The sequence below is a fragment of the Erythrolamprus reginae genome, chromosome 1 (genome assembly GCF_031021105.1).
Source record: "Erythrolamprus reginae isolate rEryReg1 chromosome 1, rEryReg1.hap1, whole genome shotgun sequence".
NCBI lineage: Eukaryota > Metazoa > Chordata > Lepidosauria > Squamata > Dipsadidae > Erythrolamprus > Erythrolamprus reginae.
Window position 1 is genome coordinate 160634574 of NC_091950.1, and position 23722 is coordinate 160658295.

At 35.5% G+C, this 23722-nt stretch overlaps 1 protein-coding gene across 3 annotated transcripts in view; it reads right to left on the minus strand.

Moving 5' to 3' along the window:
- The window catches only part of LOC139155626 (protein HEG homolog 1-like), a 96664-nt gene that overhangs the window by 42136 nt on the left and 30806 nt on the right, over positions 1-23722 (minus strand). For all 3 annotated transcript variants that reach the window (XR_011557099.1, XM_070730846.1, XM_070730835.1), the window contains exons 2-8: positions 17564-17893; positions 15428-15736; positions 11441-12493; positions 9439-9552; positions 6330-6593; positions 4525-4827; positions 1410-1724 (exon numbers count right to left, since the gene is read on the minus strand). Coding sequence is in view for 2 of the 3 variants with exons in the window: in XM_070730846.1 (XP_070586947.1) it covers positions 1410-1724; positions 4525-4827; positions 6330-6593; positions 9439-9552; positions 11441-12493; positions 15428-15736; positions 17564-17893 (2688 nt within the window). In the remaining variant the exon portion in view is untranslated. The remainder of the gene's footprint in view (positions 1-1409; positions 1725-4524; positions 4828-6329; positions 6594-9438; positions 9553-11440; positions 12494-15427; positions 15737-17563; positions 17894-23722) is intronic.

A 23722-nucleotide genomic window follows, 5' to 3' on the forward strand; every position in this document is an offset into this window, starting at 1 on the left:
GAAAATAGGGAAAATAATTTGCTTACCAGGTATTCATCTGGCTAGCATCCTTAATCTGGTCAGTTTCAGCACATTATTTTATCCCCTGGTTAGGGCTTTAAAAAAACCTTATTCAGAGAGAGTAACAATAAAAGAGCTTGCAAGCTAGTAAGAGCTGGGAAAACCATTAGCACCTGGTTAGGACTGGAAAGAAACATTCGGAGCAAGTAGAGCAATGAAAAAACCCTGCAAAGACTTAGGGCTTGGAAATCATTCTTCGCAAAGAGTAACAATGAAAGAACCTGCAAAGTAAGAGCTGGGAAGATCATTAGCACCTAGTTAGGGCTGGGGGGGGGGGGGAAGCTTTGAAAAAAGCTATATTCAGAGTATAAGATGTACCTGAATTTTCAGCCTCTTTTAGGCAGGAAAAAGGTTATACTCCGAAAGATATGGTATATTTATTCCACATATGCTTGGGATTACTGAACCATGTTAGGATGGGGAACAAGGATGTACTTTCATTGTGGTGCACAGCTTCTTTTGTTTTCCCCCTCTCTCCCAGAAAAGTTACAAGTAGTTCCACAAGTCAGCCAAGGAAGCAGAGGAGTGATCTCCAACCCTCCCTGCCAACTTTCCACAAACAAAATCAATGGGGAAGCTGGGGGCAAATCAAAAGTCATTCCCACTCACCCTGCTTTTTAGCCCACCTGCGGTCATTCCATTGTTCCCCCTCCACCCAAAAATGTACCAAGCAGTGATATTATACTGCTGAAGAAACACGGAATTCAATAAAAATCAAACGACTTCAATATTTATATCATAATCTAAACAAATCCATTATTAAAAATTGTTTTTAATTTATTTTAAATATTAATTATAGGAATTAAACAAACAGGAATTATTATGGTCCGTAGATTAACAAAAATGTATGAACCTATAAGATCTCAAAATGCACAGAAATCTCAGCAATTGCTGTTTCATAAGAGTTTTATCTTATCCTATCACATTCCAGTGAACTATACCATCTAGCCCTGGCTGAATGGATATGATTTTAAAATTGTTTTTATATTGTTTTATATTGTTGTTCACCACCCAGAAGGAGTTGGGTGACTTATAAATCGCAAAAATAAATAAATAGTAAATAAATGTGTATTATGTTTTTCACAAACCCAAAACAAATAATTTGGGGTGAAGGAATTGCCTCTGAGTTATTCTTGACTGCTGGCAACTACTTGAACAAGTTTTCTGGGCAAAGTTTGTTTTTGGAAACGATTTGCCCTTCTGTTTTTCTAGGATTGAGAGGGAGAGCCAGGTCCAAGGTCATCTAGTTGGCTTCATGTCTAAGGTGGACTAGAACTCAATCACTACACCAAACTGGCTCTTCAAAATGATAAACATAAATTTAGTCCTCTGAAAACTTTATCCTTTACCTGTTCTTTTTGAAGGAGACTGAGAAGATGTAAGCTTTCCTTCAGTAAAATCAGTGTCTTCAGGTGACAAATCTGGGCCAATCTTTTCTGGAGTTTTCATTTGAAAAGAATGAGAAAAATCTGAATGGCTGGAGATGGTAGCATTGGCAATAGCGGATGTTTGTGTGTCACTTTCAAAACTGCTGACATCCCTTGCAGTTCGTAGTGTACTACCTTCATCGGTTTTTGTTAAACTTGAAACAGATACACCATGTCTCTGAAAATTGGGAATGCTCTCTTTATAAGAACTGCTTCTCAAGTGGCTATCTTCTGCATCTGAAAAAGAACAGTAAATACTTAGTTAAACTACCTGCCTGCATGAAGAATGAATGAAGACCATGTTTTATAACCTATTGGTAAAAATTAATTTCAAATGGGAGAATATCTTCAGCCTGAAAAATACATTTTAAACATTATTATGACACATTAATGAGTATATATGTCTGTTACATGGTTTTAGATCATCTTTTCATTAGATAAGTAGAAAAGTCAGTAAATGGTTTCAGGTTATGTTTATTTCATAATATGCAAATTGTTAATTTTTTGGGGGGGGAGTGTGTTTCTCATGAATCACTTTCTCAATAACTGTAAATTTTTCTTGTCCTGAAGAACTGGACGATATGTTGAGTTCAGATCATTGGGCTATGTCTAACATTATGAAAATTAATTTCAGTCCATCAGCAGTACTGGTTGCCTCTGGTAACTTTGAGTTCTGAACTTTCTAGAAGAAATTTGTGGATTGTGGTATAGTGATGAAAGAGGAGAGAGGATCTGATCCACTGGTTTCAGACAATGGGCAAATAAATAAATAAATAAATAAATAAATAAATAAATAAATAAATAAATAAATAAATAAATAAATAAATAAATAAATAAATAAATAAATAAATAAATAAATAAATAAATAAATAAATAAATAAATAATAATTTTATACCAATACCAATAATAATAATAATTTTATACCAATATTAAATGATTAGATGTAAATATCTTAAAATGTTTTAAGATTACTGTATCAGTTCAAACCAGTTCTTTTTTTGTTGTAAATTTCTTTATTGTTTTCAAAAATATTTCTCACATGTTTTGTTTAAGTTTTACAGATCTTATTCCATCTCTATTACCTTTTGTATATATCTTTCATTTCTTTATGTCTTTTATTTAATAATATACATTCAATTATATATATCATTGGTATAATACATCTTTGAAATAAAAAGGAAAGAAGGAAAATGTTTGCTCTTCGTTTCTATTGACATTCGTAAGGTATTTGTTATTTTTTCTATATATACTGATACTTTGTATTGTAACCTTTCTAGTTTTTCTTTTGAATCCATTCATGCCATTTGTACCATGATTGTTTTGATTCTTTGATTTTAGTTCCCTTAATTGAATTTGTGATTTCATCCATCTCTACATATCTATATATTTTGTCAATGATTAGGCTTTCTGATGGGATCTGTTCATTTTTCCACATTTGCGCTAGCGATAATAATAATAATAATGATTCAAATACCCCTATTTTCACTAATTTTATACCAATGTAAATATCTTAAAATGTTTTAAAATTACTGTATCAGTTCAAACCAGTTCTAAAAAGAAAACTGTCAAGAAGATTAATAGTATCACTCATTTGATCCCTAATTTCAGCACAGAGAGAAAGAAAAAAAAAATCCTGAGTACACTTTGACATTAAATAATCATTTTAAACTTTCTTTGAAATTATATTTTATTCTAAAAGCAGATAGTATAATAAGAAACCATCGGCAATTGTTCCATGACAAGGAAAGGAGAAGAATCTAAATTATTACCACAGTGAAATTCCACCCAGTTAAAACAGAGTATAAAATGAGTACATTACAATGCTAGAATGTCAGGAAAAACAGCACAATCCATTAAATTACAAGTGTGCTTGATCCTAATTTTCCACAACAGATGGAATTAAATCTAGCTGTGGATCATGCTAGAGATCTCTGGTCTTCAAGATACAGTATTTGATTTCACTGATTCCTATAACCCATATCAGTTTCCAGTCCTACTATTCTATGATTCCTCACCAGAACTGGATTTAGTGAAGTATAGGGTATAGTACAAAGAAGATACAATACAGCACAATATAAGGAAAATGGCAATCATTGAGATCGCCTAGTCTGAATTAAAATTATTTCTGATACAATTAAATCTATTTGGGATATACACTTTCTCTAGATCTCTTTCAATTATTTAATTATTTACCACTCCTCTGATTGCAACAGAATACCTTATTCCACTAGACTTGAAATTTTAGGCTTAGGTAGCCTAGAACTTCATCACCTTTGATGAATTTAAGAGGCTGGATGTGACCTTTAAATTCCTTCGTGGCATGAGACTGGGTTATTTAAGGGACTACCTCTTCCTGGGGATGTCTATCCATTCCATCGGGTTATCAGGAGAGGACTGCTCTGGATCCTCTTTGTAAGGAATGCCATCTGTTTATTTTATTTTATTTTATTTTATTTTATTTTATTTTATTTTATTTTATTTTATTTTATTTTATTTTATTTTATTTGTTAGTTAGTTAGTTAGTTAGTTAGTTAGTTAGTTAGTTAGTTAGTTAGTTAGTTAGTCCAATACATAATACACATTGAAGAGAATAGATATGTAATAATATAAATAAAGAAAAGAATAGAAGAAAAGATATAAAAGTATAGGTGAACATATTTGAAAGGAAGAAAAGATAAATGAGATATGGAGAGACAATTGGACAGGGGACGGAAGGCACACTGGTGCACTTTAATTATGGTTGTTTTAATTCTTTTTTTACTACAGCTACTAATTACATGTATGTTTTTATTATTGTTATATATTTTATGGTGTTTTAACTCTTGTTGGCTGCTCAGAGTAATGAATTTGAGATGGGTGGACAAATAAATTGAAATTGCAAATAATAATACAAAACCAACTTCAACTCTCTTAGCAGTTTGTTTTTCCATTTACCCATCCCAACCTTTTTATTCTCATTTAATGTTTAATCATGCAATTTTGTTTTTATCTTGATACCAGACAAATTTCTGAAACTCAGGAAAAAAAAATCTTTACCTGTTGCTTGTGAGGAATCCCAAGTATATGTACTTTCTGCTTCCATGACATTGGTAAACCCAGGTGATAAATACTTTTGTCTGGTTTGAACTGGATTCAATACAGAAGAAGAATCAGTAAGAGCTGAACTGCTGGGTATTTCACTCTGAGAAGCTGTGGGTTTTGACTCTGGATGGTAAGAACTACTGGTGTGCCCCAGGGTTTGTATTATCCCCTTCTCACTTCTGTCAGATCTGTCCTCTGGGTAAAAGGTAGAAACAATGCTCTCCATATCTGAGCTGCTCAGTGGCTGACCGTTCTCTTCTGAAGTGCAACAAGAGAAAATTAATCCATACAGTCGCCAAGAACCCAATCAAGTTTTTATTTACTTTTTTGGAACCATAATGCCATTCATTAAAATCCACATAAAGAAACAATTTAAGATCTTAAAGATAGTTATGTGATATATAACAAAAACAAAAAGGGATAGAATACCTACAAATATTACCTGTTCAATGCTTCATTTTACTGCCAACCTCTTGACAGTAAGTTCTTTGGGGTGTTCTGTCTCTAATGCATTGGGTGTGGTAAATATTCTATATCTAAACTATGTGCTTTCATGCAAATGCAAATGTAAAATGCCGTTTTATGATTGGTTGAAGTGAAATTTCCATCATAGTTTAAAGTGTGGCTATCAGAATGATCAGAATTTATCATTTTTTAAATGTATTGTAAGATTGCATAGTTGCCAAACTGGAGAACAACAGGAAAGCTTAGGAAATGTATCAATATATTTATTCAACAAGGTTCTAATCTGAAAATAATTACTATTGGATGTGGTAAATTAATGCAAATTGTTTTGACCTTAATTTCACTACACCAACAGAACTAGCAACATTTAAAGCTTTACATTTACATTATACAGTTTCTTTTTTTCTCCAGAATAGCTTATTTTTAGTGAATGCTATTATTTTACAAATCAATGTTACAGAAGAATTTGACAAGGAAAAACATGTATCTTTTAACTCAATTTAAGATTTAAAACTTCTTTCATGATTTACCTATAATCCAGTAGTGGGTTCTAAAACCCATTGCTACTGGTTCACAGAACCAGCCTGCACCGGGAGCAACCACGACTGCTATAATCATATTTATTCAGAAGAATTATTGAATGGATAATTTTATTACAAACAACTATCAATATTATTAGTACAGTACTCTGCTCTGTTATTATAGGGGAAAGGTTTTTCTCTAACCTTATAAACAGGACTTTGTTTTCCTACCATCAATTATTACAGTTTTTATCCACAGTTTCCCCCCAATAATCAGTGCCATCTCTTTCTAATTAAAACTTGAAATAGGAAATCTAATGTATGCATTAGTATAATCTTTAATGCTTTATAGGACAATAATTCAGTCTGTCTCAATGCTTTAAATTTTGTCATATGTATTATTCTGGACTAGAGCCAACTTCAAATTAGATTTTATTGTCCCATTAAAGAAGATGCAATTATTTCATTCATCTTCATTTATTTATTTATTTATTTATTTATTTAATTCAACTTCTATGCCGCCTAATCGCGAAAGACTCAAGACTTCATCTCCTAGTGACTTCAGTTTATTGCATATTTCTAAATAAACTGCATGTACTTTCTTCTTGTTTTCTTGTTTAATAGCCACCCCAAATATTTTCATAAATCAATATTAATGAATCATCATTAATATTTTTCCACCCCAAATATTTCAATGTTTTCATTTTATCTTATTCCAGATAGTCTTAGCAGGTCTTGAAATCCAGAAGAAACAAGAGGATTTTTCTTATTTACCTGTAGGAACCTGGGAAAATGTAAATGCTTCTTTAGTGACAACAAAATCTCTGTGTAACAAATCCATTTGTTCAGTTTTTTCTGGTCTGGATGAAATCCTTGAAGAACTGGAAGTGTTAACAGTGGTGAATGTTTGTGTTACATTCTTGGATGTCTCTTCATCTCTTGAAACATCTCCTGAAACAGTCACACTATCCAAGTGAGAACTGGATATTTTGCTCTCTGTGTTTGATCTGCTGTTCATCTGTTTAGTGCCTTCTGTAGCTGAAATATATCAATGGAAAAAATGGGATGAATCTTCTCCAGGCTGAATTAACATAATGCTTTTTCCTTAATGGATATTCATATATATATATTTAGTGGAAAACATTAGTTCTGTTGGTAATAGGTGTTTTATTGTTATTTAAAAGATCAAGAAGAACTTAGATGTAAAAGTTATAATAATGACAATTAAATTTTCCTCTACATAAGCTTTTCAGAATCAATTGATTATTGGAGCAGCATATAAACCTATAAAAATATATAAGCAAACAGATAAGGAATATACATACATAAAGAAATCAATCCATTCTATGTCCAGCTATTGTCACAACTTAACAAACTATTTATTTGTATTTAAATCTCTTGGATTTTTTTACTTTCACATCATATTTTTCTCATCATTCCTTTCACCCATTTCCTCCCATGTTGAATGTATGACTGTAACTTTTTGCTTATATTCTAAGATTTTTATTAATATTGCTTCTTCATTGCTTATTTGACCCCTATGACAATCATTAAGTGTTGTACCACATGATTCTTGACAAATGTATATTTTATTTTATGTACGCTGAGAGCATATGCACCAAGAAAAATTCCTTGTGTGTCCAATCACACTTGGCCAATAAAAATTCTATTCTATTCTATTCTATATGGAACATATATGCCTTTTCAAGTAAAGTTATTCCAGATTTTAATACATTACTTAATATTTGGAGATTTTGCTTGTGTTTATTATCTTACGTAGTCAATTTTTATCATATATAAGACCAACTCAACTTATCTCTGATGAATATTAACTCGTGATATCTAATCTATCCTTCATTCCTTAAACTAAAGTGGGGGGGGGATGTCTTCTATTTTTGAGACTGGGGCAGAAATTCAAGATACCGTATTTTTTGGAGTATAAGATGCACCGGAATATAAGACACACCTTAGTTTTTGGGGATGAAAATAGGGAAAAGAATCTGCTTACCAGGTATTAATCTAGCTAGTGTCCTTAGTCTGGTCAGCTTCAGCACATTATTTTATCCCCTGGTTAAGGGCTTTAAAAATATTTTATTCTGAGAGAATAATAATGAAAGAGCTTGCAAGCCAGTAAGAGCTGGGAACAACATTAGCATCTGGAAAGAAACAGTCTGAGCAAGTAGACCAATGGAAAAAACCCTGCACAGGCTTAGGGCTTGGAAAACATACTTCTTTGCAGATAGTAACAATGAAAGAGCTTGCAAGCGGGTAAGAGCTGGTAATATTGTTAGCACCTGGTTAGGGCTGGAAAGAAACATTTGGAGCAATTTATAATAATGGGAAAAAACCTGCAAAGACTTAGGGCTTGGAAAACAGTCTTTGCACAGAGTAACAATGAAAGACCTTGGGTACATTAATAGCACTTGGTTAGGGCTGGAAAGAAATATCTGGAGCAAATAAAGCAATGAAAAACCCCCCTACAAAGACAGGGTTTGGAATATATTATTGGTAGAAAGTAACAAAGAAAGAGCTTGCAAGCCAGTAAGAGCTGGGAACATTGTTAGCACCTGGTTAGGGCTGGAAAGAAACTTACTCAGAGCAAGTTAGAGTAATGAAACAAACCCTGCAAAGGCTTAGGGCTTGGAAAACATTCTTCACAGAGAGAAACAATGAAAGAACCTGTAAGGTAAGAGCTGGGAAGATCGTTAGCAGCTAGTTAGGTTGAGAAAAAAAAAGCTACATTCAGAGTATAAGAGAAACTCTAATTATCAGCCTCTTTTAGGGAAGAAAAAGGTGTGTCTTATACACAGAAAAATATGGTATATTATATACATACTACACAGGTCTGGTTTACTTACAGAGCCAACACCCATAAAGGATTGTTTAGTAAATCACATCAGCTGAGTTGATACAAATCAATACAGATAGTCCTTGACTTACAACAGTTCATTTATGACCATTCATAGATACGATGGCACTGAAAAAGTGACTTTTGATCATTTTTCACACTTATGAACGTTGCAGCATCTCCATGGTTAGATGCTTAGCAACTGACTCATATTTATGACAGCTGCAGTATCCCAGAGTCATATGATCACCTTTGGCAACCTTCTTGCAAATAAAGTCAATGGGAAAGCCAGCTTCACTTAACAACCATGTTACTAATTCAACAACTGCAGTGATTCACTTAACAATTGTGGCAAGAAAGGTTGTAAAATGTGCCCAAACTCACTTTACAAACATCTCACTTAGCAACAGAAATTTTGGACTCAATTGTGGCCATAAAATCAGGACTACCTGGAAGGTCAAGCTAAAATTGAAACCTAGTATATCTGTTAACCCTGAAGCTGACCTGACTGAAGCCATATGGGAGCTTCAGTGTTGCCACACTGGAGCTGAAGGAAAGGGAGGGGGGATTAGAGATAGAGAGGTTTGTGTAGCCAAAACAAGATACTTTCTCTTGAGAACCAAGGGCATTCTCATAGTTGGACTGTGGAAGAAGGAGGGAGGTCTCCAGATGACTAGACAGCGTCTTGACTAGACCATGTGACTGATTGGTTGGGGTTTGAGGAAAAACTTTCTATTTTAACTGGATGAAAACTGCAGGAACCTTTAGAGTCAGTTTTCACCTGATATGTGACAATATGATTTTTCCAATAAAGCTAACCTTTGAGGAATGTACCTGTCTCGGAGATTTCCTTGCTATGGATCTTGAAACCCTGACAATATCACATTATGACCATAATTAAACAACAGAACACAGAATTGAGTATCGTGATGTGAAGTTGGCCATTACCATAATTTGAATGCCTTTAAAAGAGCAGTGAGAATTCAGGGCCAGTCAATCTATTGATGGCTCCTCATCATGAATGCTATGTATTACCTCCGGTATTAGATTTGGGATGCCTGTCTATCTCAGTTGTTTGAGAACATGAGCAGAAAGGTGTTTTGCACTTCTCTCTAGTATGTGGACTTTCCATGGACATCCGAGTGGTCACTGAGAAAGGATGAGAATACAGAATACATGAGACTTCTTGCATATCATACACTTTTGATGGTACTATTTCCCACTACCTGGACCCTGACCCTTATTTTATTCAACAGTCTAGTATAGATCTTCCATATCTTAACTGCAAACATCTAGAAGCCACTAGGTGATGGTAATGAGGTCTAGAAAATGCTAACTCTTTGCTGCATACCAGCAGCCCTCCATACTTCAACATATAGTTAAAATTTGAAATCATTTTAGTAACCAGTTTAATTTTTAAAAACGTTTTTTCTACAAAGATACCATATTCATATCCATCGCTTCTTGAACAGTTTATTTGAATTTCATTCCAAAGTTTGAAACTTGTTAATTTCAACTTATTTATTTATTTATTTGTTTTGTCATACAAATATAGTATTGTAGTATGTTTAACCTAATATAAGTATAAGGTAGAGATAGAAAAGACAAAAAGACATTAGGATACGTAAGGTAGGCACAAAGGTACACTTATGCTTTTCAACAGATTATATTATAAACAATGGACTTAACACTTATTGTAAAACTCGACCAAAGATTAGAAATATATTCCAAGAATTAGAAAAGTAAATATCTCTTTAAGATTGAAAACAAATACATAACCCATGGGGAGCTGCTAGTAACTATTCATTTTAGTCTTAATTGCATGGGATACAAACCATAAGTATAATTAAATTACAAGAAAATCGTTTTTAAATTGTTTTGGATATCTGCTATATATTTCATATAATAATATTAATAAGAAAACATTAGTAACTGCTTGTATGGAATTCAATGGTATCAGGTCTTTGCAGAGATTACTTACGCTTTTAAAATGTACTGTACTACAGTGATTTTCAACCTTTTTTGAGCTGCGGCACATTTTTTACATGTACAAAACCATGGGCACATTGAGGGGGGGCTAAAAAAAGTTTGAACAAAAAAATTATCTCTTCTTTTCGCTCTATTTCTCCCTTCCACTTTCTCTCCCTTCCTCTTTTTCTCTCTCATTCTCTCTCCATTCCTCTTTCTTTCTCTCTTCCTTCTTTCCTCTTTTTTGCTCTATTTCTCTCTCCCTCCCTACCTCCCTCTATGTCTTTCTCTCTCCCACCTTCCCTCCCTCTTTCTCTCTCTCTCTTGCTTTCTTTCTTGCTCTCTTGCTTTCTCTCTCTTGCTTTCTTTCTCTGTCTTTCTTTCTCTCTTGTTTTCTTTCTCTTTCTCTTTCTCTCTCTCTTTCTTTCTTTCTCTCTCTGAGCTTCGCGGCACACCTGACCATGTCTCGCGGCACACTAGTGTGCCACGGCACACTGGTTGAAAAACACTGCTGTACTACAATGATGTTTATTATTTAGACGCTGGACTTCATCAAGAGAAAGGGTGTCATACAAATAAAACAGATTGTTGTAATTACGGTATGAACATAACCATCATTCCTTTATTTCAATTTTATTTTGGAATGTAGTTCTTATAATTTCTCAGCATTACTTTCCCTGCATTAAGATAAAGCCAGTGTTGGACATATCTAACTTTCTTAAGTGATTCCACCTACTATTAATATGATTTATTTGAATCCAATAAGATAAAAGGAAGATAATTTTGGTAAGCAAATTATCTTCAGTGCTGACATCATTCAATAAAGATGCACCCTTCTGCAACATCTTTACCGTTCCCCAATGTTTGAAATGAAGATTTAATTAAAGCAGTCATATATAAATTCTGCTACTTTCCCCCCAAAATAACTTGTTTTCCTAGTGATAATTTAATTTTTTTCTTTTTTGTTTACTTTTTTTACTTTATTCATCTAGAACACCTGGCTTTATCACGACATGAATAAAAAAACTACTCAGAAATCTTGATCAAATGCAAGATCCTTCCCCTTTACCTGTAGTTGGCGAAGGAGGCTGAGAATGTCTATCTGTTGCTTTAGTTTTATCAGTGTCTTGTGTTGACAGATCCATTTGTTGGGAATCTGCAGACACTATCACATAAGAAGAATGATTGGGTTCTGAAGAGCCAGACATTTCAAGGCTAGAGATTGTGGATACAGAATGTGGATTTTGAGAACTTCTGCCCTCTCTGAGAGTTTGTAGTATCTTCTCCCCACTGGTGGGCATTTCAGGGCTAGAGATTGAAGATGTAGAATGTGGACCTTGAGAATTGCTGCTCATTCTGACAGTTCGTAGTACCTTCTCCTCACTGGTAGAAATTTCAAGGTTTGAGACAGCAGATGTAGAATGTGGACCTTGAGAATGGCTGATGTCTCTTAGAGTTCGTAGTATCTTCCTTCCACTGGTAGACATTTCAAGGTTTGAGACAGCAGATGTAGAATGTGGACCTTGAGAATGGCTGATGTCTCTTAGAGTTCGTAGTATCTTCCTTCCACTGGTAGACATTTCAAGGTTTGAGACAGCAGATGTGGAATGTGGACCTTGAGAACTGCTCATCTCCCGAAGAGTTTGTAGTATCTTCCCTCCATGGGTGGACATCTCAAGGTTTGAGACAACAGGTGTAGAATGTGGACCTTGAGAATTGCTGTCTCTGAGAGTTTGTAGTATCATCCCCCCTTTGGTGGACATTTCAAGGTTAGAGATTGCAGATGTGGAATGTGGACCTTGGAAACTGCTGATCTCCCGAAGAGTTTGTAGTATCTTCCACCCATTGGTGGACATCTCAAGGTTTGAGACAGCAGATGTAGAATGTGGACCTTGAGAAATGCTGGCTCTGAGAGTTTGTAGTATCTTCCCCCCTTTGGTGGACATTTCAAGGTTAGAGATTGCAGATGTGGAATGTGGATCTTGAGAACTGCTAAAGTCTTTTATAGTTTGAAATATCTTCTGCTCACTTCTATTGGATGTGTTCAGAATTGTCATATATTCCATATCAGAACTGGAGATTATTTTTTCCGTGTTGGAGTTTCTGCTTCGCTGATGAGTATCTATCATAAATGAAACATAGCAAAAAGAAATTAGATATGCAACCTACATATTGGGCAGAATCTCTCAAAGTGTGTTCATATAGTAATTATATTTCTGCAAATATAATAGAAGGATAGTTCATTTTCCAGGCTTCTAATCTGACAAAAATTAGAAATATATTGGAAAAAGCAATGGTTCAGAGTATTAACAGAAAACTATAACCTTGAAACAGGTGCAATTAAAACATTGCTATGAACTATTCAAAATGTAGTGGCATGAGAATGCAGAGGAATGAGAGAAAGACCCAAATACATTGTTCCTTGTTCATGTTGTAATTAATCTTAGAAAATTCTTATTCTGCTTCAACACGATGCATCAAACACAAATGAGATTAATTTCTGAGTAAACCTCTACATGCTACAGTTTTTAAGATTGTTTTGCTGAATTAAAATTTCACAAACTTAAATGAGTTGAGTACAACGCAGACATAAATTAAGTTAAAATCAGGATATTAGTTTGTTTCACACATCATGTTTGTTGTGGCTCAGTGTGATATGTGACATCACTATAAGAATATAATCATAGTGGTTTTTCTTTCTATATGTTTTAGGGTAATGCTCACTTAGCTTTCCTAGAACAATTCCATGAGATCACTCAATGGCGAAAATGCCCAACTCAAATCTTCAAATCTCAAATGATTTCAATGATCTCTCTATAAATTAATCAAAATGTTTGATAATTTGTTTCATAAATGCTGCAAACATCCAGCCAGCGTTCTAGTGTTGGAGGAGTGGAGGTGGCACCATGTCGCACACTCCAGTATGATTTTTTTATATTACTCACTTTTCTTCTTTTAAATGCAGAAATTGAAATATTCAACAAATCAACTTAAAGAAAGCCGGTGGAAATTAATAAACCCAGAGCAACACACCTTCAGATTAGCTCTGCCCCACATGTCAGATCTGTGCCAACCAGTGCTGGCAAAAACATTCTCATGCCGTGAACAAAGCTGGCATTGTTATTATAACTTTATCCATTTTAAGTTGTAAAGTCGAGTCAGTGCAAGACAAATATGTACTGCATTGTCTTAGTGATCTCATTTTATGGGATGCAATACTCAAATGGAAATCATTTGCTTGTTTTGGGGACTTCATGTAAGTTAAAAAAATCATTTCTCTGAATTCAGCAAGCTGTACACTCAGACTTTCACAATGCAGGTTGCCAAGCTACAACTCTAAAAATGTGAGAGAGATGGATTTGAATTATTTGACAACTGTGTGGAGTAACTGCAAGCAACCAAAAAAAAAAACCCTCTTCAAAATACTTTGTTGAAGGCCACTTTGAATCCTAACAGAATTTCTCCCACACAAATAGTGGAAAACTGATAAAGGAAAAAGCAACTATTCCATAGAAAAGTGCAGCTGTAGAAAAACAAATTTTAAAAGATACGATGCTTGCCAAACTGTTTCCTTGACAGACTTATTTCTGATAATTTCATGCTCCATTTTGAAAAGAATAAACGAGACAGCAAGGAGAGCTAAGGAAAGAAAGCAGATCTGAGGTATATATATTAAATGTTGTTGTTGTTGTTGTTGTTGTTGTTGTTATTTGCAGTGAAGGTTTATAGACCTAGGGCCTTACATCCTAAATCAACAAAATGAATGGCAAAACAATAACCTATCCACATATGAAAAAAAGATCATCAGTTCTACACTTTAAATGTATTTCATCTTGACATCTAGATTGACAAAGTTTAATATTTTCCAGCAATTATTGAGACAAATATTGGGGTTTTGTTTATCTCATAATTATAGATTTCTCTCAGTTTAGATTGCTCAATATATATTCCATCCTACCCAGTCCATTTTATATCAATTGAAGTTCAGGAGGACTGTCTTAAAGAAGTAGGTCTACATCAAGAAGATTTTTGCAAACTATTTTTGATCTACACCAGACATGGGTAAGTATGACCATATTACCAAGATTGATGGCAACTGGCACAGTAAAGACAATAGTGAGAAGTATTTCACACCACAAATTGCAGTTTGGAAATCTGCAATCTGGAGGATTAAGGAGCATTTTAAACTGTGGATTTACTCTTGAAGAGGCAATGCAGAGTCAACTAGTACACATTGAATCTCTGATTGCCTACTGAACAACAACACATTTGTCTTGTCCAGATTTAGTGTCATCCTGTTCACTTTCATCCAATCCATTACAGATAGGCCTCGACTTACAACAGTCCATTTAATGACCAAAGTTACAACAGCCTTGAAAAAGTGAAATGGCCGTTTTTCACAGCTACAACTTTTGTAGCATACGATCAAAATTCAGATACTTGGCAACTGGCTCACACTTATGACCCTTACTGCATCCCAAGGTCATGTGATCTCCTTTTGCGACCTTTTGACAAACAAAGTCAATGGGGAAGTCAGATTCACTTAACAACCAGGTTGCTAACGTATTAATTACAATGATTCACCTGCCAGTAACTGTGGCAAGGAAGGTTGTAAAATGGGGCAAAACTTACTTAACAAATGTTTCACTTAACAACAGAAATTTTGGGCTCCATTGTGGTCGTAACTTGAGGACTAATTGTACCAAATTAGAGCTAAATTCTAGAGCAGAATTTTGATGAGTTCCCAGACCTATTCTTTGTAGTCTTTTTAAAACCATGCTATTAATTATAGGTGGTAGTCTCTCATTGTTTTAAGGCAGATAACCCAAAGAAACTTTTATATGAATTCCAGAAAAACTGTTGAGAAAAAGGAAGGAAAGGGAAAAAAATCTTGCCCCAAAATACTTTTAGCCATATTGCTATTCTTGCAAACCAAGATTGCCATGAAATATAAAATGTGAACTCAAGGCCACCAAAAGTTTGCCCACCCTGCTGTATAACCCCATCTGCTTTTTCTGACAGTAAGAAATAGAAAATATGGAAAAAAAATACATACTAGTTTGTGGAGAAGTAGAAGACTGAGTAAGCACAATCCTTGTTAAAGAATCAGGCTGTTTGGCATTTGATGTCCTACTTTGGGGTATTGGAAATGTTACATGAGATGACCATTGGATTTGACCAGAAGATGTAGCAAGTTCCTTTTGAGTTGCTGGCCCTTTTCCAGTAAAGTTCTCTCTAAGAAAGCGAGAAGTCCTTTCTGAATTCTGGCTGAGTGTTGCTGAACTGCCTATGTCTGGAATATGGAAACTGGATGTTGTGCTGTCTTCATCCCAGGTATTAGCTGTATGGTAGTTGTTCCCAATGGCTGAAATAAGAAACAGGGCTGTTTCATTATGTCCTTCTTCATTGGTTTATAATTTACATTTCTAGAGCTGCTCACTTATCAGTTACTCTGAGTGGCTAACAAAGAACACTTCCCCCCCTACTTTTGTCTGCCACCCAGAGTCCACTGGAATTCAATACTAATTTTGAAACGATGCATGAATGCATTGAAATCTGTAATAAAAGACAGTTGTACCAAAGAAAGAAAATCTCTTAAATGTAAATATAATAGTAGTATAGTAACAGCATACAAACTTTTCTATTTTACTTGTTGGATTTTTTAATGAAAAGCATTAAATGGAAAAACATTAATAAGTTTTAACCTCGGTAAGTTGAAACTTGTTTCAGGAGGGGATGAGGAGAAACAGACTATTTTATTCCAATATTTTTCTCATTAAAAGATGCATAAAATGTATAAAATGTCTCTCCATTGTTTGAGTAGAAGATTATAAGAAAAAGAAAAGAAAAATACAAAGGATAGTATTACTTAATTCTTTGCTTCTCACCATCGCATCTCAACTCATAAATGAAGCCTCTACCTTATGATTAAGTCATCAAAATCATTTTTTTGTATGAAGCAACATTTTAAAAGTTTTTACCTGTGTATGCCTACAGTAGGGGTAAATATGCCTACAGTAGGGGTGTCAAACTCGTGGTCCCAGGCTGGATGTGTCACATGCTGGCCCTGCCCCACCCAGTTTAGCAAAGGGGGGGGGTAACAATATGTCACGTGACAACACAATTTTGACACCCCTGGCCTAGAGCAAGGGCATCCAACCTTGGCAACTTTAAGATTTGTGGACTTCAGTTCCCAAAATTGATGGCTGACTAAAGAATTCTGGGAGGTGAAGTTCACAAGTCTTAAAAGTTGCCGGGTTTGGTGACCCCTGGCCTAGAGTATAAAACTCAAAACACAAGTATACAAGAATGGATCTCTGGTCTTTTCCTTCTCATTTGGGATTCAGGAGAACATTTGTGTCCTGCTTATTATGTTAAATGCAAGGAAAGGGACATACTTTAAGTGGATATTTGAATTTGGTACACAAATGTTTTTGATTTATTTATATATATATTCTGTTTGATTTTATATACCTTCGGGCATCATGGCATACAAAGAAATAAATAATTTTGTGACCTGCTATGCCTTTTTTTAAAAGTTTGTTTAGTTATGGTATTCCTTTTATGAAAATATCCACAAACACATTTTGAAAACTCACATCTTCCCTATATGGATGCCTAATCATATAATATATTATACTATTTCAGTGTCTTTCCCCCCATTTTAGGTCAACAGTTCAGATAACAATAGCAATAGCACTTAGATTTAGATACCGCTTCGTAGTGCTTTACAGCCATCTCTAAGTGGTTTACAGAGTCAGCATATTGGCCCTAACAATCTGGGTCTTCATTTTACCAACCTCAGAAGGATGGAAGGCTGAGTCAACCTTGAGCCTGGTGAAATTTGATCTGCCAAACTCCTGGCAGCTGGTGATCAGCAGAAGTAGCCTGAAGTACTGCACTCTAACCATTCATTCATTCATTCGTTCGTTCGTTCGTTCGTTCATTCATTCATTCATTCATTTATTAATCAAATTTGTATGCCACCCCTCTCCGCAGACTCCGGGCGGCTAACAATAGTAATAAAACAATATAAACAAATCTGATATTTAAGTTAATTTTAAAAAGAAACCCCAATTTAAGAGACCAATCATACATACAGACATACCATGCATAAATTTTGTATAAGCCATGGGGAAGGGAATATCTCATTGCACCACTGCAGCTCATAGATACTGATGATGAAACTCACCTGAATACTTTTTCTCCCAAACTGAAGAATTTGTTGTCTTGCGAGTCACTGATTCATATTGGGCAATGCCTGCCATATTTTGTGAGGCACTTGCTCGCTTGGTTTGTTTCATTTGAGATAGCTGTGGTGTCACATTCACAGATCTGGTTATTTTGGTGTAAGATGTGCTATTTCCTGTTGCAGCTACAGATGCTGAAGCTAGGTTGGTCCGCAACGTCCTTAATTTATCATTTCCAGATGTACTGGCTGCATCTAGACCCCGTATATAGGAAGTGGAAATCTCTGCTTCAGTGTTTGGACTATAGACATCCTTTTGTCTGGTCATAACAACTAAAAATGAAATAAGAAAAAAGCAGAGGTGAAATTTAATGACTCTAAGCAAGTCTATACTTATTGATGGATGGCAGACATTTGCATTTGAATCCTAATATTTGACAGCACCAAAGGATGTTTGGCAGAAAAACCTAGATGGAAACTTCCAAATAGAATAAGAACAAATGGCTAGAAACTAAACAAGGAGAGAAGTAACTTAGAACTAAGGAGAATTTTCGTGACAGTTAGAACAATTAATCAGTGGAACAGCTTGCCTCGAGAAGTTGTGAATGCTCCAACACTGGAAGTTTTTAAGAAGATGCTGGATAAACATTTCTCTGAAGTAGTGTAGAGTTTCCTGCCTAAGCAGGAGGTTGGACTAGAAGACCTCCAAGGTCCCTTCCAACTCTGTTGTTGTTGTGGTTATATTATTATTATTATTATTATTATTATTATTATTATTATTATTATTATTATCAAGGATGGATGGAAACTAATCAAAGAAAGAAGCAACCTGGAATTAACGAGAAACTTCGTAACAATGAGGACAATTAACCAGTGGAACAGCTTGCCTTCAGAAGTTGTGGGTGCTTCATCGTTGGAGGGTTTTAAGAAAAGACTGAACAGACACTGAACATCCAGAAATGTTATAGGATATCCTGCTTAAACAGGGGGTTGAATTAGAAGATCTCTAAGGTACTTTCCAGCTCTATTCCAACTGATATAAGTTTGAGTATATTCCTATGAGTCCCTAGGGAGTGGGCGACATAAAAATCGAATGAATGAATGAATGAATGAATGAATAAATGAATGAATGAATGAATGAACGATCGAACAAACGAACGAACGAACGAACGAATACATACATACATACATACATACATACATACATACATACATACATACATAGAGCTAAGTATGGATATATGCTCATGAATGGTAAAAAGTAAGATCCATGTTGGTCATATGCCTGTTGGTAGTATAGATCTACTAAGATCTACTAAGTCCCATCTTATGCCTTCTCCGCCTTAACCCTTTGAGTGTGAAGTTCAGTTTCCAGAGTCTCACACTCAAGGAAACAGTTCCTGAAGTTCACTTAGGTAGCAGATTGATATTCATGGACTTTCTTGGACTTCCTTTTCCTGGTTCTGCTCCTGTCACTATGATCTCCTAAATTTTCACTTTGATTATGCTCAAGCGCCTTCTTATTGCTCCGTTTTACTGCATGTTCTGGTTCTTTTGCAGCTGATTGCTGGCTGACCTACTAAGCCCCTTAAACCAGATTATATGAACAATATAAATGATTGTAAATTCCCGTTTGTTTCATATTTCTCATTTCTAGAACATCCATTGGATTAAACAAGCACTGGGCTTTAATTAAGTTGTTGTTTCATAACATACCATCATCTGTTCCCCCCCCCAAAAAAAATACATACCCCAACATCACCAGATCCTTTGTTTTTGTATCTTCTTCATTTTGAGAGAACCCCAACAATTCATGAATGACAGGACTTTGGAATTTATCTTGATTTTCTAAACACACACACACACAACACTGAAAATATTTTCTCATCCATACAAAAGGGTGGTTAAAGAACACTTGAGTGTAGTCACCAGAAATGGGCATGTTTTGTTAATACCAAGAATTAAAGCTTATCTGTATGGAAATCTGCCTTGACTTCAAACACAGGAAAATGTGCATCCAGGCAATATATTCTTGGAGTCTGAAATGTGTAACTCTGGGAATATGTTGCCTGAATGTGTATCTTCCTGCCTCGGCGTTTGAAGTCAACGTAATTTTCCATCTGGCCAACTTAATGTTATGGATTTCCCTCGCAATATGGAAGCCATACTTTCAGAAAGGGAGGGGCACACAAAAATGATCTGCTTGCTCCTAAATGGCGACATTCTGCAAAAAGACAAAGTAGTTTTATTCCAATGGTTGTTTGGTCCTTAGATTAAATAATTAAATAATAAAATAATAATAAATAAATAATTGATTCCCCTGGGCCGTTTCCCGTTTGACGCAAGGTTTGTCTGAGATGTATGATTGTTTTTTTATATGTAGGGCTTTACAGTACATTGCTTTTTTATTGTTGGATTTGTATCATGTTTTTTTGTGTTGTGAGCCGCTCCAAGTCTCCGGCGAGTGTTGTGAGCTGCTCCGAGTCTCCGGAGAGGGGCGGCATACAAATTGAATTATTATTATTATTATTATTATTATTATTATTATTAATAATAATAATTTAGTTTTAAAAACACCTGATATATTAGCAATGGTGTAGGTAGGATGACTTTTTTTTCCTTGGAGTTTTTTGTCTTTATTGTAGCTAACCCAGAATTCTAATACTACTAACATTACCTATTGTATTTTGGGAGTATAAGATGCACCCTTTTCTCCCCTAAAAGAGGCTGAAATTTATACTGTGAATGTAACTTTTACTAAGCTTTTTTTAGCCCTAATGAAGTGGTAATACAATCTGCCATGCTTTGCTAGCTAAGCGATCTCCCCTTTCCCTGCTTCTTTCATTGCTGCTCCCTCCTACAATCAGCTGAGCCTATTTTCAGCCCTAATGAGGTGCTAACAGTGAAGCAATATTCTGTGTTTTGCTAGCAAGATCTTCCCCTTTGTTCCAGCCCTAATGAGGTGCTAACAAGTGAAGGGTGCTTTGTTAGCAAAGAGTTCTTCCCTTTGCCTGATTTTCTCATTGTTTCTCTCTGAAGGGAGAAGTGTTTTAGAAACTGTTTAACCAGGGGATAAAAAGCAAGCACCTGGAGTCAAAACTAGCAATGTGCTGAAGCTGACCAGGCTAAAGACTAGACAGATGAATGCCTGGTAGGCAGATTGTATTTTTCCCTATTTTCCTCCTCCCCCAAAACTAAGGCACGTCTCATACTTTGGTGCGTCTTATGCTCCGAAAATGGGGTAGTTTGTAATATGTAGCGAAACATCTTTAAGAAAACAACCAAGCTCAAAGAGCGCAACAAGGAGCCCTCATTTCAACCCTGAGAACAAATATTCTCCTTTACTCAACCCAGAATCCATCAGGATTTGGATGAGTTATAAATATTATTTTAAAAAATAATTAAACATTAAACATGTCCCCGCTTAACAAACATCAATTGGAACCAACGTGAGCACTCCGCAATTTGTCTGATATCGGAATCTGAAGCTCAGTATCTAATGTGCAGAGAAAGTCACTGGTTTTAACGAAGTCAAGCAGAATAACGTGGGTACATGGAGGCATGCAAGGGCAAAACACACACACCTTCCTCCCTTTGTTTTCAGAAAAAACCTTGATCTCGGTCTGCCTACTAGCAACATTCAGAGTGCCTTGTCCCAGTCTTAATAGTATGGCTTCATTCATTTCATTTCATCAATTACACCCGTCTAAATGGTTCTTATGCAGTTCCAGTGGAACGTACGTGTAATTCAGTATTTTGGCAAGGCTCCAGAATGTTAACGATATTATATACACCAGGAAATCTACGTATCTATCATTTTATAATATAAAACATTACATCTCACAGAAAAGAGAAGAGTAAGGATAGCTGAGGAATTCCCCATTCTCCAGAAGTATAAAAACAACCAAGGATAGGAGGTATCAACCAAAAGGTGTCACCATCACCAACAGCAATATCCAGTAAAGACGGTATGTGCTCAATAGCCACATAATGCTGACTAAATGTTGTGAAAGAATGGTAGAGATTTTTTTTTAAAAAGGATATGAAATGGAGTGTCCTTAAAAAAGGGCACGGCTGATTGACAGGAATCCTGAACAGAAGCATTACATAGTGTATGTTGCTGCAAAGTCCAATTTGGTTTGCAATCTATTTCAGATTCATATTGCATTGGCATTCTTCAGTCTCGAAAGACCATGCTCTGGATTCCCCATATACAGATTCATATATACAGTGATACTCGTCTTACAAACGCCTTGTCATACAAACTTTTCGAGATACAAACCCAGGGTTTAAGATTTTTTTGCCTCTTCTTACAAACTATTTTCACCTTACAAACCCACCGCCACCACTGGGATGTCCCACCTCTGGACTTCCATTGCGAGTGAAGCACCCGTTTTTGTGCTGCTGGGATTCCGTTGAGGCCCCACCTCCAGACTTCCGTGTTTTTGTGATGCTGCAGGGGAATCCCAGTAGCGCAAAAACGGGCGCTTCGCTGGCAACGGAAGTCTGGAGGTGGGGTTTCCCATGGAAGGGAGCCTCAGGGGAACCCTAGCAGCGCAAAAAAGGGTGCTTTGGCTGGCAAAAGGGCTTGCACACATTAATCGCTTTTCCATTGATTCCTATGGGAAGCATTGTTTCATCTTACAAACTTTTCACCTTAAGAACCTCGTCCCGTAACCAATTAAGTTTGTAAGACAAGGTATCACTGTACATGCTTTATATGCATCTCTCTCTCTCTCTCTGTCTTTCCAAGCAAAAGAACTGTAATCTATACAACTCCATTTTCACTCACAAGTATTAATTTTTCTTATATTGGAATTACTGACTTTTATATGTGCAGGTAAACCAATGGGAAAGTTGCAAGATTCAAAATGGACCAATTATTTTGCATTTTGCAAAAGCAAATTCCACATGAGTTCAATGATGCATACACTCTGGTTAGTACTGGGAGTTTTTAGCCTTAATTCAGGGATATTGAACTCACAAGTTATATTTCCTCCCTGATGGTACCACTTTGATCGGAAAAGAGATACGTGGCCCACCATATCAGATCGGGAAGCTGAAACTGGAGAATGTGCTCCAGTGGCAAAATTGAAAGTACAAATTCCAAAAGTTTAACCAAATTCAAGCAGGAAGGGCTCCCGTTGTATACAATTATCACAAAGCAGGTCAGATTTAGACATCTGGAATATGGTCTTTAGGATTTAAATAGAAACCAACAACAATTACTGTTTGATGCAAAGTTAAAATGTTTAAACTGTGGCTAGTGGTTGGGAATACAAATGAAAGGGAGCACATGGAATGCAATTTATATTCTCTTTTTTAGGCTTTTAAAAATGTAAATGTAGCAGGGCTTTTTGGGGTTTTGCTTTATCTTGCTTTTCCTATTTTCTTTGTATGTCAATATTTTAACAATAAAACATAGGGATTATTTAAAGAGAAAAAGGAAGAAATTGCCACTCTGTGGACTTCCAAACCCTTCCCTGAGCATGCCACCACAACGTTGCAAAACAACATTTCTTCTCTTCTGCTGGCATGCTAGTAAAGTAGATATCCACCAAAACGATCTTTCTCCAAGAGCAGAAAAACCCACTCGTGACATCTGGCTAAATTCTAAATCAGGACATACATACTTTAAATCAGGAGGACATTCTATTTTATTTCAGAAAGGTCAGCTACAAAAAACTGTTCAAGCCTGATGCCCTACTTAATGCTCATAGAAAAATAAAAAGACTCCCACTTAGGATCCTGTTCCTTGTTAATCTGTTGGGAAAGCTCAAATTAACTTTAATAAGGAACATTTCCCAGAGTGGGATTACTGAATGGAGGCAATAGAATGCAGCAGTTGTTAAAGAGAAACATCACGAATATTTAAAGAACTTCAACCCCATGTTTTTTTTAAAAAGATGGCTTATTATTTTCAAATTCCTTTCTGAACTCTGTGGACCTATCACCTGCCTGCCTTTTGCGCAAACCATAAAATATTTTCTTATTCTTTTAATTTTTATTTATTAGGCCCATTTACAGTTCATTCCTGTTGCAAAGTTTCTTGTGTATTGCTTTCTGATATATAACAACATTGCTGAGATTCTTTGTTTTTGCTTTGCTCATGTACACTGCTGAGTTGCCTTAGACTTTTCAAAGATAAATAATAAATGTGTT